This window comes from Struthio camelus, chromosome 11 (genome assembly GCF_040807025.1).
Source record: "Struthio camelus isolate bStrCam1 chromosome 11, bStrCam1.hap1, whole genome shotgun sequence".
NCBI classification, from domain to species: domain Eukaryota; kingdom Metazoa; phylum Chordata; class Aves; order Struthioniformes; family Struthionidae; genus Struthio; species Struthio camelus.
In genome coordinates, this window is record NC_090952.1 from 25,848,583 (window position 1) to 25,870,180 (window position 21,598).

The following is a 21,598-nucleotide window of genomic DNA, read 5'->3' on the forward strand; positions in this document are numbered from 1 at the left end:
CATGACTCAGAAAAATCTCATAGGGCTTACTTCTTCTAACTAAAGTGTTCTAATAGCCTTTTTTTTGTTTTTTTTTTGTCTTTTTTTTTCCTTAGATTAACAACAAAGCAGCAACCGGAGAAGAAGTTCCACGAACTATCATTGTTACTACCCGTTCCCAGTATGGATTGCCAGAAGATGCTGTTGTATACTGTAACTTTAATCAGCTGTATAAGATTGACCCTTCCACTTTACAGATGTGGGCTAATGTGAGTATCTGTGTATCTGGTAAGAAATCTAAGGTCGGACCTCTGGAACGTAGATGTTCTCTCAAGTCAGCAAAAAACTTCTTGCAAGTGAAAACTTCATCTTAATTGTTTTGTGGAAAATATAGTGACCCTGAGCCGATTGAATCGTTACGATGCTCATGTTGTGGGACTTGGTATTAATAGGATATAGGATTTCTTTTAGATTGAGTTCAAATCACGTATGTACTTTTAGTCAGTGAAAATTACCTTTTGGACAGTTTGAATATGCACGTACTCCATTGTGAAATAAGTCCAATCTTCTCTAGTCTGCCCAATTAGGTTATAACTACTCCTGGCAGTTGTACATTGATAAGATCTGAGCACTGAGCATCTGCCTCTGGGTCTAGGTTGTAGTGTGTTGCTGAGAATTACTTGAGGGAATTTTTTTTTTTTGTGTGTTCCACGGTGTTGGCCTATGAATAAATGAGCTCTTAAATTTCAAGACTTAAGCCTTCCTAAGTACCCTGTGAAATGTTGTTTGTTTGTTGGCTCTTTCAGTGATGAAATCCAGTGCTAATTATTCTACTCCAAATTGTGATCTGCGGTGGTTTTTTTTTTTTTCCTTGACCTTTACTTCAGAAAACTGAAGTATTGAATGATTATGCCTTTTGCTTCCTCTTGGTTTGTGACAATGTCTTTCTGTTACTCGGAAAAAGAAATGTTTCTGACAGCTCTTCCTGTATCTGCTTCTTGGTTTTGTTTTAGATCCTAAAAAGAGTTCCAAATAGCGTGCTGTGGCTATTACGTTTCCCAGCTGTAGGGGAACCCAATATTCAGCAATACGCACAAAACTTGGGTCTTTCCCAAAACCGAATCATCTTTTCTCCTGTTGCCCCCAAAGAGGAACACGTGAGGAGAGGCCAATTGGCTGATGTTTGTCTAGACACTCCGCTTTGCAATGGGCACACAACTGGGATGGATGTGCTCTGGGCTGGGACTCCTATGGTCACTATGCCAGGTAACGCAACAGGGAACCCAGATAGAGTGGATGGGTTTAAATATCTTTTTTAATTAAATAGCAAGCCTGACAAACTTTGTGCCCTCTTGGGGAGGAGGAGAGAAGGTTAACTTTTCACGATCAGTCATGTGTTACTTGACAAGCTGGCTGCTCTTACCCGTCTTATGTTTACAGGTGAGACTCTTGCATCACGAGTTGCTGCCTCCCAACTTACTTGCCTTGGTTGTCTTGAGCTCATTGCAAAAAGTAGGCAGGAATATGAGGATATTGCTGTGAAACTGGGAACTGATCTAGAATAGTAAGTAAACTTATACTGTGCAATAAGGTACCATCAAGAATGCAAAGTGCTGTTGTTGGGCGCAATTGTGAGACCTGTCAATAGTTTTAATCTTGCAGATGCTTAAGTTTTTTAAAAAACCCCTAGAGGAGAATCACCTAGTTACCTTGCAGCTAACTCAGCTTCTGCATTCATGGTAGACTGTCATCCGTGTTCTCAGTTGCGTGGAGCAGCAACTTGTTGCATGCTACCTGTTCTGCAGAAATTGTTTACTTGCAGGCATTTTAACTGATAAATCGAAGTGCAACATAGTTTGCCTTTTTTCTTTTTAAATTGAGGATTAGGCCGTCTGCCATTTACTACAGGCTAAAATCATGTTCCTGCAGGTCAGATAACGTGCGACGAGTTAACTGTAATGTGTCTAGGCCGTTGGAGTGTAAGTTTTAATGCTGGTCTGTATCGGAAACGATGATGAAGAGATGTACCATCCGCATGAACTTGGTGGAAGGGAGGAGTAGATATTTTTGAAACAGTTGTTTTGGCAGTTCTGGATTGGCTGAGATAGCAGATTTCAAAAAGTAAACAGTATTACAAAGTGTTTGACACCTCTCCTGACCGCTTTAACTCTTTTTGTAGCCTGAAAAAAATACGTGGCAAGGTCTGGAAGCAGAGAATATCCAGTCCTTTGTTCAACACCAAACAATACACAATGGACCTGGAGCGGCTTTATCTTCAGATGTGGGATCACTATGCTGCTGGCAACAAACCAGACCACATGATTAAGCCAGTAGAGGCCAGTGAATCTGCATGAAGAGCCTGTCTATGTGCCCACCCAGAACTCTCCAGGAACTGAGCCTCTCAAACACTTCTGCAGAGATGATGAGCTAAAAACTGTGCATTTCTACTTAATCTGCCTGGTACTCCGTGGCTGAAGTGATACATGATGGTGATTAGAGCACAGTCAGACATATTTCTTGCATGATAGGGAAAGACTCTGTAGAGCCTGGGATCCTTCTGTTCCATGAGGAATTTGAATGGGATTGAGCCATGCACATGTGCAGTATGTACGTGAGACCTAGTGGTTGGTGGGGGAAGTTTGAACTGCCCAACCAATTATGTTTTCATGGATTGATTCAATCTTCCTATGAATCTCTCTCCTCTGATGTGAATTGGGAATTGGAGCTTTTTTAACATTTGATTTTTTTGGGGTACTCCTGTTGGTATGTGTGTGGTTCTCCCATGACAAGATTTCCAGCTAGCGAGTGTTGCTCCCTGCATTAACTTCTAAACTGTGCGGACTGAAAGGGCATATTTGCTGGTGTAGTCTTTTTTTATAGGTTTTATAAACCACTTGAGCCTATATCAGCCTTTTAATGTTTGACCTCTGTTTTGGAGCTTTCTGTAATGTGTTGGTTTAGATAAGGATTCTATTTTTGTTTTGTTTTTTTTGTTTTTTTTAAGCTTCTCCGATAACTCAGCTAATTGGCTTCATGATGGCAGCTCCTATTCTGTTGAAAAACCAAATTTGATTTGGAATTAATCCTCCCCACAAGTGTTTGAGGTAAACACAAACTGGTGCCAAATACAGATCTTTCAGGAATGATTGTTAATTATGTATAGAGGCGCAGTCCTAGGTACTGTAGCAAAGACTTTAAACGAAAAATAAAGCTTTGGTTTGCCAGTTTGACCAATTTGACCCGCGTTTCGCGTTTTATACTGCCCTTCCTGTGCTGCTATCGGAAGAGTATTCTGGGCTGCTGGCCTTTTATCTTTATTTCTGTAACTTTGTTTTAAGTAATTCTGTTTGTTTCAGCGGAAATAATCCCAGGTAAGTATAGATCTTCTGCTTAAATACTTTTATCCCCACTATGTTAGACTGAAAACATCCAAACGTGAAAGCTCTGAAGGGCTGTGTACATACTTGATTCTTGAAGTGTTCTGGGGCCTCACAGCAGCTTTTTTTCCCTTCTTCAAGTTGGTGTCATTTCTGTTCACACTATGTGGTACCTTGAAGGGCATGACCTGTATGTAAATTAATATTTTTGTATTGAATGAGCAAGAATAATATTGCCTAACATCCTAAGCCTCTACAGCGGGTCAAGGACTGCAATTTGAAGCTAGTGTCAATCTTGCTAATTGTGCTACAGATGTTGCTGATCAGTAACACAGGTAACGATTTGTCTCCTATTGGTACTGAACTAGAGACTCCTGTTTCTGCCAACTGCTGCTTTTTGGTGCACCTATCATTTAAATCTCAATTGATGCTTGAATGTATCCTAACTGATGAATACCTAGTGTCAATGCCTTGATTTCTTGGTAGAGTTTTATCACTGCCTAAAACACGAGTAAGAAATTTTGGTTGTAATTCTGGACTTGCACATTTATACCCTGTCCTGTTCATAACAGTTGTCCGATATCATTAGGGAATTTTTAAACTTCCTTTTTACGATCCGAGACTGTGGTTGCAAACTGTTGAATCTGCTATTAAATCGGAGTCCAGTGTCAGTTTTGGCTTGGCTGGCGGCGGCGGCGTCCGCGTGAGACGCGGGCGGGCCGTAAGTACGGCCGGGGAGCGCGCGCGGGCGGGCCGTAAGTACGGCCGGGGAGGGGGGGGGGGGCGGGAGCGGGCCGCTGTGCGCAGGCGCGGCGCCGTGCCCCGGAAGCGCTGCGGCGGCGCGGGCGGTTCGACGGCGGGATGGAGCGGGGCGCGGGGCCGCCGCCGTCCGCGCCGCGGCAGGGGCGCCCGGGGGCCTGCGGCGGCCAGCGGCGGGGCCTCTCCGGCGGCGGCGGCGGCGGCTCTTGGTCTGCGGCTCCGGTTTCAGGCGGCGGCAGGCCGCGGAGCGCGGCGGCGGCGGGCCGGGCCGCAGGGGGCGGCAGGTGAGGCCCTGCCCCGGGCCGCGGCCCGTCCCCGGGGGGGGGGGGCCCGCGCCCCCCCCCGCCTCGGCTCGGGCTTGGGAGAAGCTGGGGCGGGCAGGAGAGCTGCGTTCCCGGTGGTTTGGTCTCTCCTGGTGGCGACGATGCCTGCCGGGTTGAGGAGCCAGAAAGAAGACTGACCGCCTTCCCCTCGTTTCTGCGGCGAACGTGCCTTTTCTGAGCTCGTCTCAGTCTAGCGATGATGATTATTAGCTATTATCCTTTTAAGCAATATTTTACGGCTATTATGGCTTTAATATTTTATGTAATAAATTGGCTTATTGTTTAAAATAATATAGCTATATTATTTTAATATTTTATATCGTTGACTGGTATTATTTAAAACAATGTTTATAGCTATTTTAATATTGCATGTTATTATCTGTTGTTAATTACCGCTATTGATAATCATTCTAAATATTTTGGATTACATCCCTAAATCTTTTATAAAAGATGGGTAGGTATTAGCATGTTTCCTAACTATAGTTTTAAAGGTTCGTTCTAGTATAACTTCGCTCTAATGTAACTTAAGAGGCATCCTCGTATTTCTAAGCCATCACATAATGTATTTTTCAAGTTGTTAATGTTTGTTTTTGTCAGAAAATGGTGCATACATCATCCAATAAAACAAAATGTTGTGGCTTGCCTCTGTGTTTGCATGGAAATTGCAATCCAAGTGGTAACGCATTTTAAAATATCTAGCAAACTGCAGTAGCTTGAGTAAAGATATTCAGGACAATCATTTTAAAGCGCATATTATTTAAACGCAGCTTGTTTCTTACTGATGCATGTTTCCAGATTTCAGACTTAATACAGCTCAGTGTTCTCTGCCTGAGTATATACACTACACCTGAGATGAGAAACAGACTTTCTGTCACTTCTGACAGCCAATTTGAACTTAAACCAGCATAATGCGCTAAACTAGTGTCTCCAAGTTGGTTCTGTCTTTGAGTTTGACAGCAATAGATTCCTTCTTGAATATTGAATGTGTGTTCTTGTTATACGTTCTAATAGACAAGTTTTTAATATTTCTGTTTTAAATGATTTGAAACAGTTCAGGCTATTTGAGAAATTCAGTGTGTTTTAGTGAGTTTCGTTCTCGGTGTGCACGGATGTTTCAGACCAGATGAGATGCAGATCTGTGTGCTGCAGACCTAACGTTCTTGACACTGTTCTGAATTTCAGCTATGCTCTGAACTTTTCTTCAAGCAGTGATGATGAGGAATTTGAAATGTGTAAGTAATAGCACGTGTTTCCTTTCTGAAGGAGTATGAAAAGAATGCATTTCTATCTGGGTTGCCTGAATCTCTGGTAATGAGGAGCGTGTGTTAAATTCTAGCATTTTCTGTATGCCTCAGGAGTCACTTTAAGCACGTGCAATGCTGCTGCCTGCGCTATGTTTTCATGTTTACCAGTCACAGCTGCATTGTTGTTCTGAAGCGGGATATTATTGTTAACGTTTTGTTTGAAGGCTCCTTTGGAGCCACTTAGTGGATCAAGCATACAGACGCCTCTTTGTGGTAGGAAAACTGCTGCCTACAGTCATTGAAACGCTTCAGCAAAATATTGATGGTGCATTCAGGGTCCCAGCCTCTACCTCTCCTAATGGTCTGTGTTTTGAGAGGAGGCTGTACTGGATGCTGTAAGGTACATAACAGCACTACTGTTTTGGCTTCATGCTGGGCAAGGGTTGAATAACGAAGGATTTACTAAATAGTTGTCAGCTTTGAGGAATTGAGAGTTGGAACTGTATTAAAAGGATTCTTTATTGGTGTTGGGGGTGCGTGTGTGGTGTTGTGTGTGTGTGTGTGGTTTTTTTTTGGTTTTTTTGTTTTTTTTTTAAGACTTTAGATTGAATTTGTTCTTGTTGTAAGCTTTTCTCTTAAAAATGCGTGACTTAACATTGGAGTATTGTTCTCAATAAATCTTGTATTGTTTCAGTTTTAGCTAGAATGAAAACTCCAAAATCCCTGACACGTCAAGTTTCCAAAAAGGAGGATGTGAGGTTGGTGCTGAACTAAATGACTTTCCAGTATTTATGTACCTCTGCTACTCTGTGTATAGAAGAATGAAGAAAAATTTCTTAGTGATTCTTAGGCTGGTAGGAGTATAGAAGTGAATGCAGACAGAAGAACTGGTCTGTGTTCGTTCTGTGTATGTTCAGGTCAAAGGTGAAGTGGGGCGTTGGGAGGTGTACGTGCTTCATTGCTGTTTGAGGGCAGTACAGCTTGTAGAAAATTCACCTCTCATCTTTCACCTGTTTAAATGCTGGGTTTGTTGGATGATGCAGTTGCTTCATACTGTTCTGACTTGCTCTTTGATCAATTTTTTATGCGTTAGATGTTCATAACACGCCTCCCTCTCTGGTTCTGATGCTAATAGTCTCATTGGTCTGGGAAGAGACAGGTGTTAAACCTGCTGTAGAAGAATTCACAACTAACAAATTAGACTCCTAATTTATAAACTACTGACTGTAGAAGTACTGGCAGCATAGGTTACAATAGTTTAGAATAGTCAAGAAGACTCTTAAAAGCACTGAGAGCTTTGCATAGTTCACAAGTTCATGTTCAAAGCAGTCTTCTGTTGTACAGCAGCATGAATTTCTTTCCTTGTAGAGCTTTCTAAATCTCATCTTCAGGTTTCTTTATCTGCAGTTACTGGATAAATTGCTAGCTATCTCTCAAATGTTAATACTGACAACATTATCCTGTTAGACCTGTGAACTTTTAAAGCATCCTATGGCAAGGTGGAATTGAGCCTTTAGCTCAAACTTGTAGTAATACTATACCTGTTAACGGACGTTAGTAACATCTGTTGCGAGCAACTGATAAAGTTAAGCTAGATGATTTGGTTTGCTTTCAGTAAGACAAACTTACTCCTTTATTTTCATGCTTATGCCTACCGGTGTTTCATATTATTGCTTATTTTTACAGTTTGAAGGACTTCATCGATGACTCAGTGGACGATTTCTTCTTGGACTTTAAAAAGAGAAACAGCACAACTAAGAACGGCAAGTAATTGTCCAACAACAAATACGAAGCAGCAACTTTATTGGGTGGGAAGACAGTGTACATTGCTGAGTTAACAAATTTTTGGGAGAACTTATTAAATATAAGATCATTTGGACACTTTGGCGGGGGGGTAACAGAAGACAGATTAAATTCTTCTCCCTTTCTTTTGGATTAATTCTCCATTTTGTTTATTGTTCATTTCTTATTCCTGTGGTGGGGGGGGGGGGGTGATTTTTTTATTTTGTTGTGTGGGTGTTTTTTTTTTTCCTTTAATCTCCATTTTTCTGTAATGTTTCCTCTACAACTGAGGACTCAAAGTAGTGGCATGCCGTTTTGTCCACCTTCCCATTGTGTCCTGACTTGGAAGGAGGAACGTCTGGCATTAGAAGGCGTTTACTATGTGCTTTGGTTAGGCCAGCTTGGCTGAAAGTTTTTTGGTTTTTTTCTTTCTTTCTTTCTCTCCCCTCTAGTATCTAGTACAAATTTGCTGCACGTTTCTTTGAATAGTGAACGTTCAATTATACTCTTACTTATATGTAACTTTTGTTACCAGGAATACAGATTGTGCCAGTGCTAGCTAGCTATTCACGTCTGGGTGTGGGGTGGGGGGGAATTGGTAGACCAGAGGGCTGATGTAACCTAGACCCTGTGTATGTATACAGTGTTTAATACTTCTTGCGGTGACTTTAGTATAATGGTAAATTAGCCTAGTGTAATAAAGCAAATACGAAAATACCTTTCTCTCCTTTTGTCTTTTCCTAACTTTCAAGGAATCCTCTTGTTTTTAGACAAAGGTGGATCTCCTAAGTGAATTTGCCAAGACTTTAAGTAGTTTCTTTTGAATTGCAGCACGGAAGGATCTTCAGATCCCGAAGAAGCTAACGAGTTCTGGAAAAGAAAATATTTGCTCCCAAGAGTTGCCGCATCTGGATGCTTTAAGTGACAGTGAAGATTCTGTCTTCATAGAGAGTCCATGGCATGACCGCCAAAAAGGGGGAGTGAAAGACTTGAGGGAGAATCTGAGGTGCATAAAACTCCCTCCTCCACAAAATCAGAAGGAGTTGATTTCCAGATGTAGTCCAGACTTGCTTTTTGGAGGGAAAGAAAGAATTTGTGAAAAGGAGAATACAGAAAATAAAGTGCCAGCCTTGGCACTCCAGCAAAGCGCAGAGTTAGAATCAGATAGCTCTGATGGTGAATTTGAGTCATTAATAGAGCGGATAAGAAAACAAAGTCTGCCTCGAAAACCTGTCTTAAGTACAAGTAAAACGGTCTTCCAGCCAAGCACGAAAGGTAAGAAATCATTCTTAGCTAACCTCTGAGTTACCTTTTGGGAGCAATGTAGGCAACCCATTGCCCAGAAGTAGGCAACCCATTGCCTAGTTCTATTCATGTGTGTGGCATATGCTTTAGGAGCGCAACCCAGACTCTTGCAATTCAGTTTGATGTAAGCAGAAATTATTCCTCTCTGAACACTTTGAAAAGTGATTCTGCCAGCCTTATGGTATCAAGATTTAAGTTTTCACTGTCACTTGTTTTCATGATTCCTATAACTGCTGGGTATTTTTTAGCTTTATTTAAAAATTGTTCTGAAGACAAAAATAAGTTGTAGTTTTGAATGACGTCTCTTTTTTTTTTTTTAACATGATAGTAGCTAACATGAAGCTGTCATTTTGGTAACACTGAAATTTTGAACAGTTTGGGTGCTGTTGATTTAGTGTTTATTTGGATTTATAATTGATTTTGCTATTTTATTTAAATACAGTTTACAGTGAGAATTTGATAAATCAATAGCTGCTTCTGTCCTTTGACTAACAGAAGTGAGCTCCAACTGAAAGGCTGCAGAGAGGGAAAAGACTTGTTGGAAAAGGGGCTATTGCTGAGTAAGGGCAGAGAAAGAGATTTGTGTTTTTTTTTTTTTATAAAATGCTAAACATCGTGCCTTCCTCACAAGTACTAAATCAAGGCAAGGAGACTTGTGGAAGAGGCAAGTCAGCAGCACAGAAAGATGCCCTGGAAAAGAGCAAATCTCTTTTTTTTTTTTTTTTTTTTTTGAGTTGGGATATGGCAACGTGATACTTGTTTTCTAGAGATGAGACGGGAGCTGCTTGTGAGTTTTCTCTATATTGTTGACTAGTGAAAGGAAACCGTTTCTGAACGGTTGTGGAAAAGCCAGCAGAGATAACATCTACTGAAACTGTGAACTTTGAAGTAGTGATTGATTTCTGTCAGAGCCGGTCACTCTAGCAATCTGTCTGGATGTGGACTGGGAGAATAAGCAGCTGTTTGTTCAGACTGCTTTGTGAGACTGCATTAGGAAGAAAGCCTACTGATAACATATCCTGTATTTCCTGCCTATGCGATTTCTTAAACCTTTGAGTACCTGATGGATGTCATAGAGAAACTAGGCCAAAGGTCTGAATAAGCATGGCAGCTTTCATCTGAACTAGAAAAGGCAGGCTGTGCAGTCACTATAGCTTGCTTGCTTCCCCCAGCTCCCCTTACAAGTTTGTATGTCAGTTTTTGCTGTGTTAAAGGTAGAGATCGTAAAGATTATAGAGTTTATATAGTGCTGTTAATGAAGCTGGTTCCTGATATGGGTTTTCTTATCATTACGTTAATCTACTTACGTTGCAATGTAGTAGAGTAGTATTTCTTTAGGAACAAACAGCGTGACTTTAGGTACGCAATAGAAGTTTGAAATGGTTTTTGTTTTTCTTTTTTCTCCTCCTTTCTCTTCAAAGAGTATCTCTGCATTACTGCTCTTGATGTGCAATGGTGCATTTTGAATTGGTGAAATGTCACAGGAGAAAACGCATGAGAGAGGTCACAAATGCTTTCCCTTCTCTTTCCTTTTGTTCTAGACAAGTATTTGAAATATTGGAGTCTGTCAGTCCAAATGAATGGCAACTTTAAAAAAAGATCATTTGCAATTAGATATATTTAAATCAATTGCATCCAAGTGTGACCACAGACACACAGGAGGAGTGTGTATGCTGAGATGGGATGTATAGACTTGTTTCACAGCTGTTTGTTTTCTGATTGATATCTACGCTCCTGATTCTTTGACAGTGTGCAATATTTTTGACTTTCTCTTGAACTAGAAAACCTCAAGTCACCCTGTGAAGGTGCTCACCCCTCGAGCAAGGGGGAGGGAGGCAAGATGCCAAAGTCAAACTCCATTTTACTTAAAGAAACACCTACCAGGATAATGGCTTCGGTGAGAATTCCTGGGAACGAATCGGTCAGTTGTTCACCATCAGCACAGACAAAGGAAAAGTAAGTGTTTTTCCACTCATGCTGTGTTCCAGGGCTATTGTAGTTGGATGAAGAGATGCTGAGAAGTATTTTGCCCAGGATGGAATTCTGATTTTCTTTCTGTTTGGAAACTTCTGTTACTGATCCATTGTAAAAGTTGTAGGCTGGAAAGTAAAGCTTTATGTTCTCCCCACCATACCTGAGACTAGACTAATCTCCAGTTAAAGAAACTGAGATTAATTTTGTAGAGTAAATGAGGGTGGAACAGTAGGATAAGCGTAGGCTTAAGATACAGAGTATGTAAACAGCTGCTACATCTTAAATTCTTCCCTGTTTTAGATCTCTTTATGTCACTGCCTTGTCCTCAGAATCATCATGTAGGAGTTGGTGATTCCCTTGCAGGACCTTTGTTAATGGTAATTAGCAAGTGAATGAGGAATGATCGTTATGGTTTCATGTTCTGGGGTTTTGAAGATACGTATGCTGTCTTTTGCTCAGAACTGGACAGCAGTTGGTGGATCACTTTGAGAGATGTTCTGGGTGTCTTTTGGATCCTCAGCACGATTTAGAGCTACAAATGCCAGATCTTTGTAAGTGTTGCAGCCTCATCTTGCGATAGTGACATGGGAGACCAGTTTTCCACTGAACAGTGTTTTTGCTTTTTATTTTCCAAATGCGCAAATACTGTTTTTATGCCTCCATGGTTGAGAGGTTAACAAGGGGCTCCTTTTTTTTTTTTTTTTTTTTTTAAAAACACCCTTTAAACGCAACTTATGTTTCTCTGTCATCTATTATTTGCCTGGTCTCTAAACAGTGCTTTCAGTTCATTTTCAAATGGAAGTCTGCCTATGTTTCTAGTAACTTTTAGCACTGATATCTTTCTGCCCATTGCTGAGACAGGAGGAATTAGAACGGAGGGGGGAGGAATAGGTGCAGACGTATGTATAGCAACGTATACACACGTGAGTAGATCATAAGGCTTTAAGAGGAGCTGTTTGTATTTTCATCTGACCTATTTCGAAATGCAGGGCAAAGAATTGTGTAATAAATTTGACTTGTTAAGAATCCCAGTCAAGTTTTCTGAGTTGCATTTGCAGAGCAAACTTTGTAATATTCCTTTTATAAGGAAAATAATCTTATTAGAGCAACTGATAGAGTTGCACCAATATTAGATATAATATATAATATACAAGCCAGTGTTGTTTGAAGTGCTTTTCCTGTTTGTACTACTTCACTTTTACAGTAAGAGACTTTCATCACTTTTTAAAAATCAATTCAAGATTGATGAGATTTAGTTTAGGCAACCCTGAATAATTTTGTATTGGCAGTCTTTGACACCTTGCTGCTTAAAGCCTTTTCCTTACCTAAACATTCTGTAAAGCATGTCCCAAATCTGATCCCAGTAGTGAACTCTCATCACTGGAAAGTATTGCCATCCAGTGTTTCATATTGTTTAATCACTTCTCAGGAGCTGTAGGTTCTTTCACCCTTTGAGTAGTGTAACAATTTCATATCTGAGTTCTAATTAAACTTGTTAGGTGAATATTAGCTAGTCATGGTGATTCTGCGTTCAGCTTGTTGATTGGTTCTAAAAACTGTCCTACTGATCTTCAGCTGGAAAGTTAAGTCTAAAGCTACGTTAAAAAGATCCACTCAGCTTTACTGAGCTCTTCTATAGCTAATGCTCGTGCAAAAGAAATCTCATTAACCTTTTTGCTCTTTGCTGTCTTGACAGAGCATACTTCTAGTGCGCACTGGTCCCAGAGTTTTTATCTGTTGGGCTGCCTGCCTCTGGTATATATCAAAACTGATTTTATAAGTAATTCTTTCCTTTTAACAAGCTCTTCTTCAGGTTTTTTGGACATGCATCATTATAACTTGAAGAATTTAGGTTGTTTCTCTCTCTGTATGCGGATGCAGCTTAAGCTTTTCAGAGAAATGCCTTTTTTTATAGCTGCCTTTATTCTGCCTCTTAACCAGGTGATGTTTTCTGTAGTCATTTTGTGTACTAATACTAAACCTTTAAGTAGTGTCTTCAAAGCAGATACTATATCAGAACTCTGAGGTGTTGAAATGGAATTTGCCATCCTAGTGGAATATTTGCTTTCCTTGAATGAATATTTTTTTTTTTCTTAGGATCCCTAAAATGTCTATGGTCATTTCCCTGAAAATATGCTTTCATTGTGTGTGGTGATGTTAGGGCTGTTCATATATTAATCAAGTTTTGATATAACTGTGACTTCCTGTTCCAAGAGGAACATCTGAGCTGTCCCCCCTTCCCACGTAGGAGCACGCATCTAGTTTTCTGAGCTAGTGAAACAATTGCAAGACTATCGCAACAACTCTCCTTCCCTCTTCAGGGCCTTGAAGAGCAAACAGTAAAATCATGTGCCCTAAACTGGCCTCATGAATATTGCTAACAAAAAGAGTCAGTAAGATTTTGTGCCATATAAATTTAGTGGCTATAAAGTGACCTTCATTTTTCAAGGTGATACTTCTGAACTGAATTAAGGTTTTGTTTTGTGTGTGTGGTTTTTGTTTTTGTTTTCTCTTGCAGGCTTAATTTGTGCTCAGTGCCTGGCTGTTTCTTGCGAGATCTCTCAAACCCAGCATCCCAATATGTGAAGTATTTCAAGAAAAATAAAGAGGACCTGACCCAGAAGCTATACTGTCTCTATAACAGCACCGTTTTTGAGCAGAAGGTTGGCTTTAAAACAAAAAATCACGTTTCCACAGTGATAAAATGCTGATTAATATGTTGCTCCTCACCTTTTGATGTGATTGCTCCTTATCCCCTTCAGTTGGTAGAGTTGGACTTACGTATGCGTTGGGTCCAACAACTTGCTTCAGAGGGGATTTGTCACCACTGTGGTGCCAAAGTTTTCTAACTTGGAGACAGCTTGCTTTCCCAGCTGTAATGGCACACCATCCTTAAGTGGACAATTTGGATGATGTCCAGAAGAGTCCTTGATTAGGTAAATTCGTACGTGAAGTGGTGCCTTGGGTCAGTTTCCTTTCTGAAGAGGTGTCTGATACCTCTCATGTTTTCTAGAATTCACATGCTCATCAACTTGGTAGCCTAGGAGTGTTGCTGCTGCTGCTGCTTGTGTGGTACGGGGCCCCGGTCAAGGCACCTAAGGCCTCCTGCTGCTGACAGAAGCTTGAGGTTGTCTCCCACCCCTGCTCAGTCAGCCCTTATTCAATAGCATGTGCTAGTGGACCCTACAGCGTTACCACAGCCTAAAGAATAGCTAGTGGGTAGCACAAACTCATCTGCTGGCTGTTGCGTCTGCTCTGTATGTCCCGTTCCCAACTCCTCCCTACAAGCTTGTGTTAGCTTAGGTGTTCATCGGACCCTCAGCTGAGCTGCTTCAGCTTGCTAAAAAGGTGAATGATGGGAATGTGGAGCTGGGATATAAGTCCACAGCAGGCGATGCTTTGCTTGACTGAAGCTGCTTTAGAACTGCAGCCTTTGTCAAAGTAACTCTCTCATGTAACTTGGTCGAATGGTTCACAGCTGCCGGAAGGAGAGATGTTGCTGCTTGCTGGCAGCTGACACAAGGTGGGAGCGTGCATCCAGGAGCAGGGAGCTGAAGATGAAAAGCACCTCTCCTTGGTGTCAGGGGCTGTTGTCTCGTGTTTAGTGATGCTGCATGCAGTCTTCGTGCATTGCTACTATATGTTCTTTTCTGTCATTGTGAAACAGTAAAACTGCTTATACGTTGAGTAACGTTTTGGAGTAAATCTGAAGCTGTAAGTTGTGTTTCAAACTGAAAGTTCGTTTTCAGAAAACTGCCGTTTTGACCTCACGCGGCATCTTCTGGGATGCTTGAGAACCTCTTCTGAAGAGAAACATCCTTGAAATAAAGGACGCTGCCCTTAGTAATTGCAGCTGGCTTTCCTTCAGGAAGGAAAATGTCTCTGCATCTGAGAAGATATTGCTTAGCTGACCAAGGAGAGGCAGAAGCCATGGTTTCACGTAAAGCTGAGCTGAAAGGGCTTACTGCTGCTGAAAGATGTTGCTCTCCAGTGCTTCAGCCCTTTCCTTGTGCTGGCACTTAACTCTTGTTGGACCATTTACTTGAGCTCATTTAACTAAATTAGATGACCAAAAAACTTGTTAGTATTTAAAAAAAAAAAAAAAAAAGCTAACGAAGATAGATATGATGGAGACTTATAAAATCAGAAGCAGCGCAGATGATAAACAGGCAATGATTATTCACCTTTTCACAGGATGAGAATGAGGGTGTATCAGGTGAAAATGACAAGTTACAGGTTCAGAATAATCAAAAGTAGATGATATTTGACATGTAAGTTGAGCTGTGAAACTTCTGATCACAGACCGTTATGTACGCTAAGAAGTAATACGCATTTTAAAAAATTGAGAGCTGTTGAATGCAGAGGAACCACCTGCAGCTCAGTGAGGTGTTGTCTTTCAAATGACTAGCAGCTAAGAAGTGTACTTTGAAAAGAGAGTTTTGTTGTATGCCTGACCTGTCTTTATATTTCCTCTTAAGCAACAGACTAGCCGCAGTTGGAGGCAGAATAGTGGACTTTTGGTCTGATCCCACATGTGAAACTCTTAGTGTTGGTAATAGAAACAGTGGTGACTGGAATGAGAAGCTGTAGAAAGGTGGGTCTGCCTCTTAAGCGATGGCAGCGTTGAGGACGCGATCGGAGACGTGCTGTAAAGGGCCGTGCAGTGTACACGGAGGAAGCCAGAAGGCCTGAGGAAGGTACAGGGGGCAGGAGAGGGCAGATCACACGCACTGTTTTTTTTCCCTCAGTTACCCGAGAAAATGGAAATAATCTGGAATAAGAAAATGAGAAAAACAGCAGGATATTGTGTAACTGGGCAGACAAAAAGTCCTGAAGCACAGCGTTACGCTCGAATAGAACTCTCTGAGAAAGTCTGTGACTCTGCAGGTAAGTAAAGGAAAAGATGCATTGATCCTTCTTTGTCAAACCATGTTCTAAAGATAGTAGCATGAATCTGAGAACTAAGATCTACAGTCAGCCCCTGCTCTGAAATTTCTTGTCACCTTGAATAAATAAATCCCCTAAAAATAATGCATAGGTAGTAGCACCTGTCCTCACAACCCTTCCAAGAGGCTGGATGAATTCACAAAATGTGAAAACACTGATAGCTACCTATACATGCAAACCTCAGAATATAGTTTGACGCTTCTATTTTGTATTGGTTTCAAAGACCTTACTATATGGCCAGACTTACTATATATTGCAGTGTAATATCTGTCTTCCATCATAGCCTGGTGCCTTGTTGATTAAACTTAAAGCTGGAATAGAGACAGATAAGAGCCAAGTTAAGTTTTATTATTTGGTGGTACTGTAACTGTTAGATTCCTGCTCTCCTACTCCCCCCTACCCCACTTTGGGAAAATGAATGTTGCCGTTACTGTAGGTTAAGAGCTACTGTAGTAGCTTTTAATTAGTTCTGCAATTAAAATCTATTGAAATATGTTTAATGAGTTGGAGAGGTGGAACGGATTAGGGATGTGGGGAAGTGACTAGGATGGAGAATTAGTAAGGTTAATCACAGAACTGGTAGAAGCGCATGGAGTGGAACCTTGTTGGGGCGTTTATCTTCTTATCCAGGTATTCATAATTCCGACTTCCAAAATGACCTTTGCACCTTAGTGAGGAAGAAGCCCCAACAACAACAAGCCCCAAACCTTGCAGTAATTTGCAATTCTTTTAATTTTGCAGATACCATAAGAGATCTGCAGCACTAGTTTGTTTTTGAAGTTCAACAAATACTTGTAATACATGTTCAATTCACTGTTTGTGCTGACAAAATTGTATCCTCTGAAGTAAATCTGTTTTTACAAAGCTAGATATTGGAGCTAATATTCTCTGTGCTGTCATTTACAGTATTAAGACTAAGCTCCATTAGCTCTGGGTCATGGCAACAGACTTTGCCTGAAGGACCTATTTTTTCAGGGAGGACTCTGTTCTGAGAGCTATCTGATGATGCCTGTCTGCAAATGAAGCATCAAAGTGCTGCTGTGTAAGGCCATGAGGAGCTTGCAGCAGCTTTTTTCCCTGGATGTAGTTCTAGTCCTCTACACCTAAAAAGAGAGAGGACCTGGAAAAGGTCCACAGAAGGGCAGTGTCAAAGGTCTGGAAGAGACCTCTGCACAGCAAGAAACTGAATAGACTCTAGGACTCTTGGATGAGGGGGCAAAAAGATGGGAGAAGGGAAAATGACTGAAGGGCAGTATCTTATAAGCCTCAGAGTTTGGATAGGGAAGAGTTGTACAGTAAATGTGAAACTAAGGGGTTCCGGGCTCAAAACACAGAAAAGAGATACCACCGATGCAGAAAGTGTTAGTAAACTCTGGAATTCCTGGCTGCAGGATGTTGTGTTTGCTAAAAACTTACAGGGTTCAAATGCAATAGAAAAATCCGTAGAGGATTACTAAATACAAAGATACCATCTCTGACTCAGAAACCTGATGCATCTATTATTGGGGGCTGGGAGAGCAGTTAGAAGAACTACTGCTATATGCTTTCCTTGCTCTCATGCTGTTCCCTAGACATCTGCAGTGATTACTGCTGGAGGCAAGGTAACGTGCCTTTGTTCTGACTTTTTCTGCAAAACATCTCTGAAGCCTCCTTTTCTCCTTCCTTTTTATTATGAGTTTAGGAATAGTAATAGTATTTGAAGCTTGTATTAGCTGCAGAATGAGAATATAAATGCAATGTTTGGATTGTCTGTATAGATTATACTTGCAAAAGTATGAGACGTTAATTTCTATCAGCGTGCTCTGCAGCTGAATCACCAGTTTATAGGATTTTTGCCTTCCCAGATACAGTGTCTTGAAGTGGCACTCTGCAACAGTTTGGTAGTAACACCAAAGCACAGTCTGGACAAAACTTTGATTTCTCACAGCTGTGGACGTTGCCAGGCTTCTGAAGAGATTGCACATAACATGACTAATGTAGTTAACAGATGCTGATAGTGGTGCCTTAGTGCTCAGTTTAAGCCTTCCAGAGAGCTGTCTACCCTTATTCTTGCAACAATTGAAGTCGCAAGTCAGCAGCCAATGAAAGCTAACAGAATTACTTGCGAAGCAACAGTTTGAAGAGGGAATGCAGCAGCTTAGTTGTCTTCATGTATCTAAGACAGCAGTCTCTTCTAAGACTTGGGACGGAACACTATTACCTTGGGAAATCTCTACCTATGAGCAAGCTGTTAACAGGGAACGTGTACACCAACAGTGGAGCAGCGAGCTCAGGATGGGAGGCTGTACTTCCCTATGCCTGGCTGATCTTAATTTCTGGTTTTTTTTGTCTTACCCCAAGACCGTCTTCGAGACACCCTGATTCATGAGGTTTGCCATGCAGCCACCTGGCTGATCAATGGTGTTCGGGATGGGCATGGACAATTCTGGAGACTATATGCCAAGAAATCGGCTATGATTCATCCAGAACTGCCAGTGGTGACACGATGCCATAGCTATGAGATTAAGTACAAATTCACCTATGAGTGTGTTTTGTGCAAAACCACGTGAGTAATCTTGGTGGTGCAATAATCTTGCATGTGATTTTTCTTTTAACTTTTTCTAACTTGACGGTCTCCTGTGGTAGAAATTATGAACCTCTTAAACTGTAAAGTGCTTGGGATAGTCATCTGAGTTGCCATTTTCCCTTTCCTGAGCCCACAGAATCTCGCTACATGATTCCACGTATTTGTTTCCAAGTAGGTCCACTTCCAGACTGTCAAGAGGTCAGGACAGACAGAAGTGTCTTGCAGTGACCAAGCAGTAAGACGTGTCAGAGTACTTGCCTCAGCTTTGAGGGAGGGGGAGAGGTCACACCCTGCGTGGCTGCTCTCATTTTTCACACTTTGCTCAAATGACTCAAGTTCGGATTCTCCCGCTACTATAGGCCTTTGAAACACGCTTGAGTGAACTTGTGCATTTTTTGGATCACATCTTTCTGATTTCGCAGTCAACATTGATACTGTTATAAGCTTTACAGTAGTACTTTTTCCAGTCGTGAGTATGCACTAGCATCTGGAATAGTGCTTGTGAACCTGCTCTGTTGAAGCGTTGGCCAGGTCTGGCTCAGCCCCATAGAACGTACGTGAGCAAAGTACTAGGGTGTATTGCTGTATTAGTAGGTAGAAATAAGGCATTCCAAGTTCTTTGTAATTAGTAAAACGTACATAGATTTCAAAAGTAAAATCTGCAAATAATTTTCAGTTAGCACCCCTGAACCGTTGTCCCAGATGGCCTGTGATTCAGTCATGGCTGTCCAATTTTGCTCCACAGAATCTGTAAATAAAAATTAAGACTGTGAAAATGGATATCTGAATTTAGGCTTAAGTTCATGTTGGACCCCTAAATATTTGATCAGACCTTGAAAAATGTGGAAAAGGCAACGGAAGAAGTTTTAGGGGAGAAATGTCTTAATACAGATTTAATCACTTCACTCTGAAGGATGCAGTCTGTTTCCTATTATATAATGGTAGCCTAGAAATCTGACCTAAGTAGTCTAGCAGATGAGAAAGGAGCCATTTCCCACAAGTCCTGCCTACTGCAAGTGTGGAATCTAAGCAGTTGTTTTCCCATTTCAGGATTGGACGTCATTCCAAGTCGCTGGACACGGAGCGTTTTGTGTGTGCACGCTGCGGGGGGCAGCTGGTCCTGAGTCAGCCCACTCGGAAAGACGGCACTCCTGCTAGGACACATCTAACGCCCTTTGCAAAGTATGTGAAAGAAAACTATGGATCTACTAAAAAAGAGCAGCATGGGCTGAGCCATGTAGAAGTTATGAGGAAACTCAGTGCTGAGTTTGCTTTAAAAACTAGGCTTCAAGATTCCTTGTAAAATCGCAGTGTTCGTACTTTCTTGAGGCTGCTTAATTTTTGTATGTATCACTAAAGTAAGTAGCATGGAATATATAGAAAATTTTTTGGAAGATTCCGAACAATTTTAATAGCTTAGCAGTCGAAGATCCTGAGGCCTTTTCTGAAATGGGTAACACAGTGGACAAGAAGTAATGATGATGGGGAATCAGAGCAACAGTACTCTAAGTTGCAGTTGACTGGTTTGTGTATCCTCCTCAAACTTCAGGTAAACAGCTACTGCACCTGGGAAGATGCAGTTCTAGGCCCTTCACGGGACGGAGTCGCTATATTTGTCTTGGGTTTTCTTAACGATATTTACACATAGTGCCTCATAGCGCGTGTTCAGGGACTCTACTGAGCAATAGTTTTGCTGTGTAGGTCATCTGGGTAGCTGATGTGCTCACTTAGGGGGTATGCTAGACTCCATATAAACATGCCATAGAACAGCTGTGCGTATATCTGGGATTGCCAGATGCAAGAAAACTCAGGCACATGAGCCAAGTCCTGTGATTCTGTCTGGATGAAGGGCAGATCTGAGACTTGAATGTGGGTCCAGGTGTTCTCCTAAGGAGAGTTTATTGAATGGTCCTTGGCTGTTTTCCTTAAAAGTAAGCTGTAGGAAAGATGGTGCCTCAAATTTTTTAGAGACAGTGTGAGCTTTCTCTAAAGCCCTCTAGCCCCTACTGAGATCAAAGCTATCTTTCTGGTTAAATTTCGATGGCAATTGTTCCTCAATAACTGAGGTTTCGTAGAAACTAAAATAGATGCAAAAGGGCAGGTGGGGGAGAAAGCAAATTCGAACAGTTTTTCCACGAGAGAATGAGAAGCATATATAGGCAGCTGACTTGAATCTTTCCTGTAGAATTTGAATGTGTGTTAAGACTTGCTGTGTGTGTTTGCCGTGAACAAATTGCTCAGGTGATTCGCAGTTTTGCATCATCAATAAATGTCTTTTTATACCAACTGTGGCAATGAAGCTGGCATCATCTTTACTGCTATTTAACTGTGACTGTGTAACTTCTGGGAGATTCTGCATCTGGGTAATGCCTTCTCTTTTAGAGCACTGTCCTGGCCGTGCATTTGCCTTGCACCTCTTTCCTTACTGTAGCTCCTCTAGTAATTGAGGGGCTTGCTCAGTGTATGTCTCTGTATTGATAAGGGAGGAGGAAAGCGGGTCGGTGGGCAGATGGGAGGCCTGGAGCCTGGGCACTGTCCCCCCGTTCCTGGAAGCAGCCTGGTTTGGGCTGGGGACGCAGATTGGGGAGGTGGTGCTGGGCTGTGCTCGTGTTGAGGGTGTTCAGGGGTGCAGCGGAGGGGGGTGTGCAGCAGCTAACACCCCATGCTAACGGCCAGCTGGAGCTAAAGGCGCCCGTTTTTTCCTCTCCGCAGCAGAGGCGAGTGCACTGCACGGCTGAGCTGCTCCGTGCTGGTGGCTGAGCATGGGCATGCCGCCTGGGGCTGGGGAGCGGCGAGGCGAGGGCTGGTCTGGGCTGCAGAGCATGGGGCAAATGTGGAGGGGAACGGGGAGGAGAGTAGTGCGACAGCGCATGGGGTGGGTGCTCTCTGCAGGTGCAGCTTTTCAGAGGAGGGGGAGGCAGTGGTGGTTGGGGGTGGAGGGACCAGCAAGGGGGTGATGCAGGCAGACGTGCAGCTCACTGATTTGGTTGTGCCTCCAACCCCTGTAAGGGGCTATGGGATTTGTGGTGCTTCCCTCTGGAAACAGGATCTCTGCAATGATGTGTTGCCACTGCTGCGGGACGTGGTGCTCTTAGACTGTCCCAAGTTGTGCCCGTCCTGGTGTCATCTGGTCTTCTGGAAGCAGAGCCAAGGAGGGCAGTGGTCGAGTGGAGCTCTGGACTGTGTTGGGCTGCTTCATTCGGTCTCATTTTCTTTACTGAACTGACTTCTGTAATTAAATTAATAAAAACCGAGCTCCCACCCCTGTTGTGTCAGAGGAGCCACGGACCCTGGCAAGTACTGCAAAGGGATGATGTAAATACACTGCCCTGAGTTGACGAA

At 42.1% G+C, this 21,598-nt stretch overlaps 2 protein-coding genes across 3 annotated transcripts in view; both read left to right on the forward strand.

The window, feature by feature from the left end:
• The window catches only part of OGT (O-linked N-acetylglucosamine (GlcNAc) transferase), a 28,385-nt gene extending 25,167 nt beyond the window's left edge, over positions 1–3,218 (forward strand). For both annotated transcript variants that reach the window (XM_068956564.1, XM_068956565.1), the window contains exons 19-22: positions 96–248; positions 993–1,245; positions 1,420–1,543; positions 2,159–3,218. In XM_068956564.1, the coding sequence (XP_068812665.1) occupies positions 96–248; positions 993–1,245; positions 1,420–1,543; positions 2,159–2,333 (705 nt within the window). In that variant the 3' untranslated portion in view covers positions 2,334–3,218. The remainder of the gene's footprint in view (positions 1–95; positions 249–992; positions 1,246–1,419; positions 1,544–2,158) is intronic.
• A 999-nt stretch (positions 3,219–4,217) lies between these two features.
• On the forward strand, positions 4,218–20,542 carry GCNA (germ cell nuclear acidic peptidase). The gene is made up of 10 exons (XM_068957551.1): positions 4,218–4,399; positions 5,621–5,670; positions 6,377–6,440; positions 7,369–7,445; positions 8,296–8,739; positions 10,551–10,725; positions 13,262–13,406; positions 15,492–15,630; positions 18,031–18,235; positions 19,307–20,542. Exons 1-10 carry the CDS (start codon positions 4,218–4,220, stop codon positions 19,557–19,559), a joined length of 1,734 nt encoding a protein of 577 aa, XP_068813652.1. The 3' UTR covers positions 19,560–20,542.
• Positions 20,543–21,598: the final 1,056 nt, after the last annotated feature.

Bases quoted from the DNA above. Each gene is read 5' to 3' on its own strand.
- GCNA (XM_068957551.1), top strand. From the start codon at position 4,218: ATGGAGCGGGGCGCGGGGCCGCCGCCGTCCGCGCCGCGGCAGGGGCGC. The intron at 7,446-8,295 runs GCAAGTAATTGT...TTTGAATTGCAG, and splicing joins AAACAGCACAACTAAGAACG to CACGGAAGGATCTTCAGATC. The intron at 10,726-13,261 runs GTAAGTGTTTTT...TTTCTCTTGCAG, and splicing joins TCAGCACAGACAAAGGAAAA to GCTTAATTTGTGCTCAGTGC.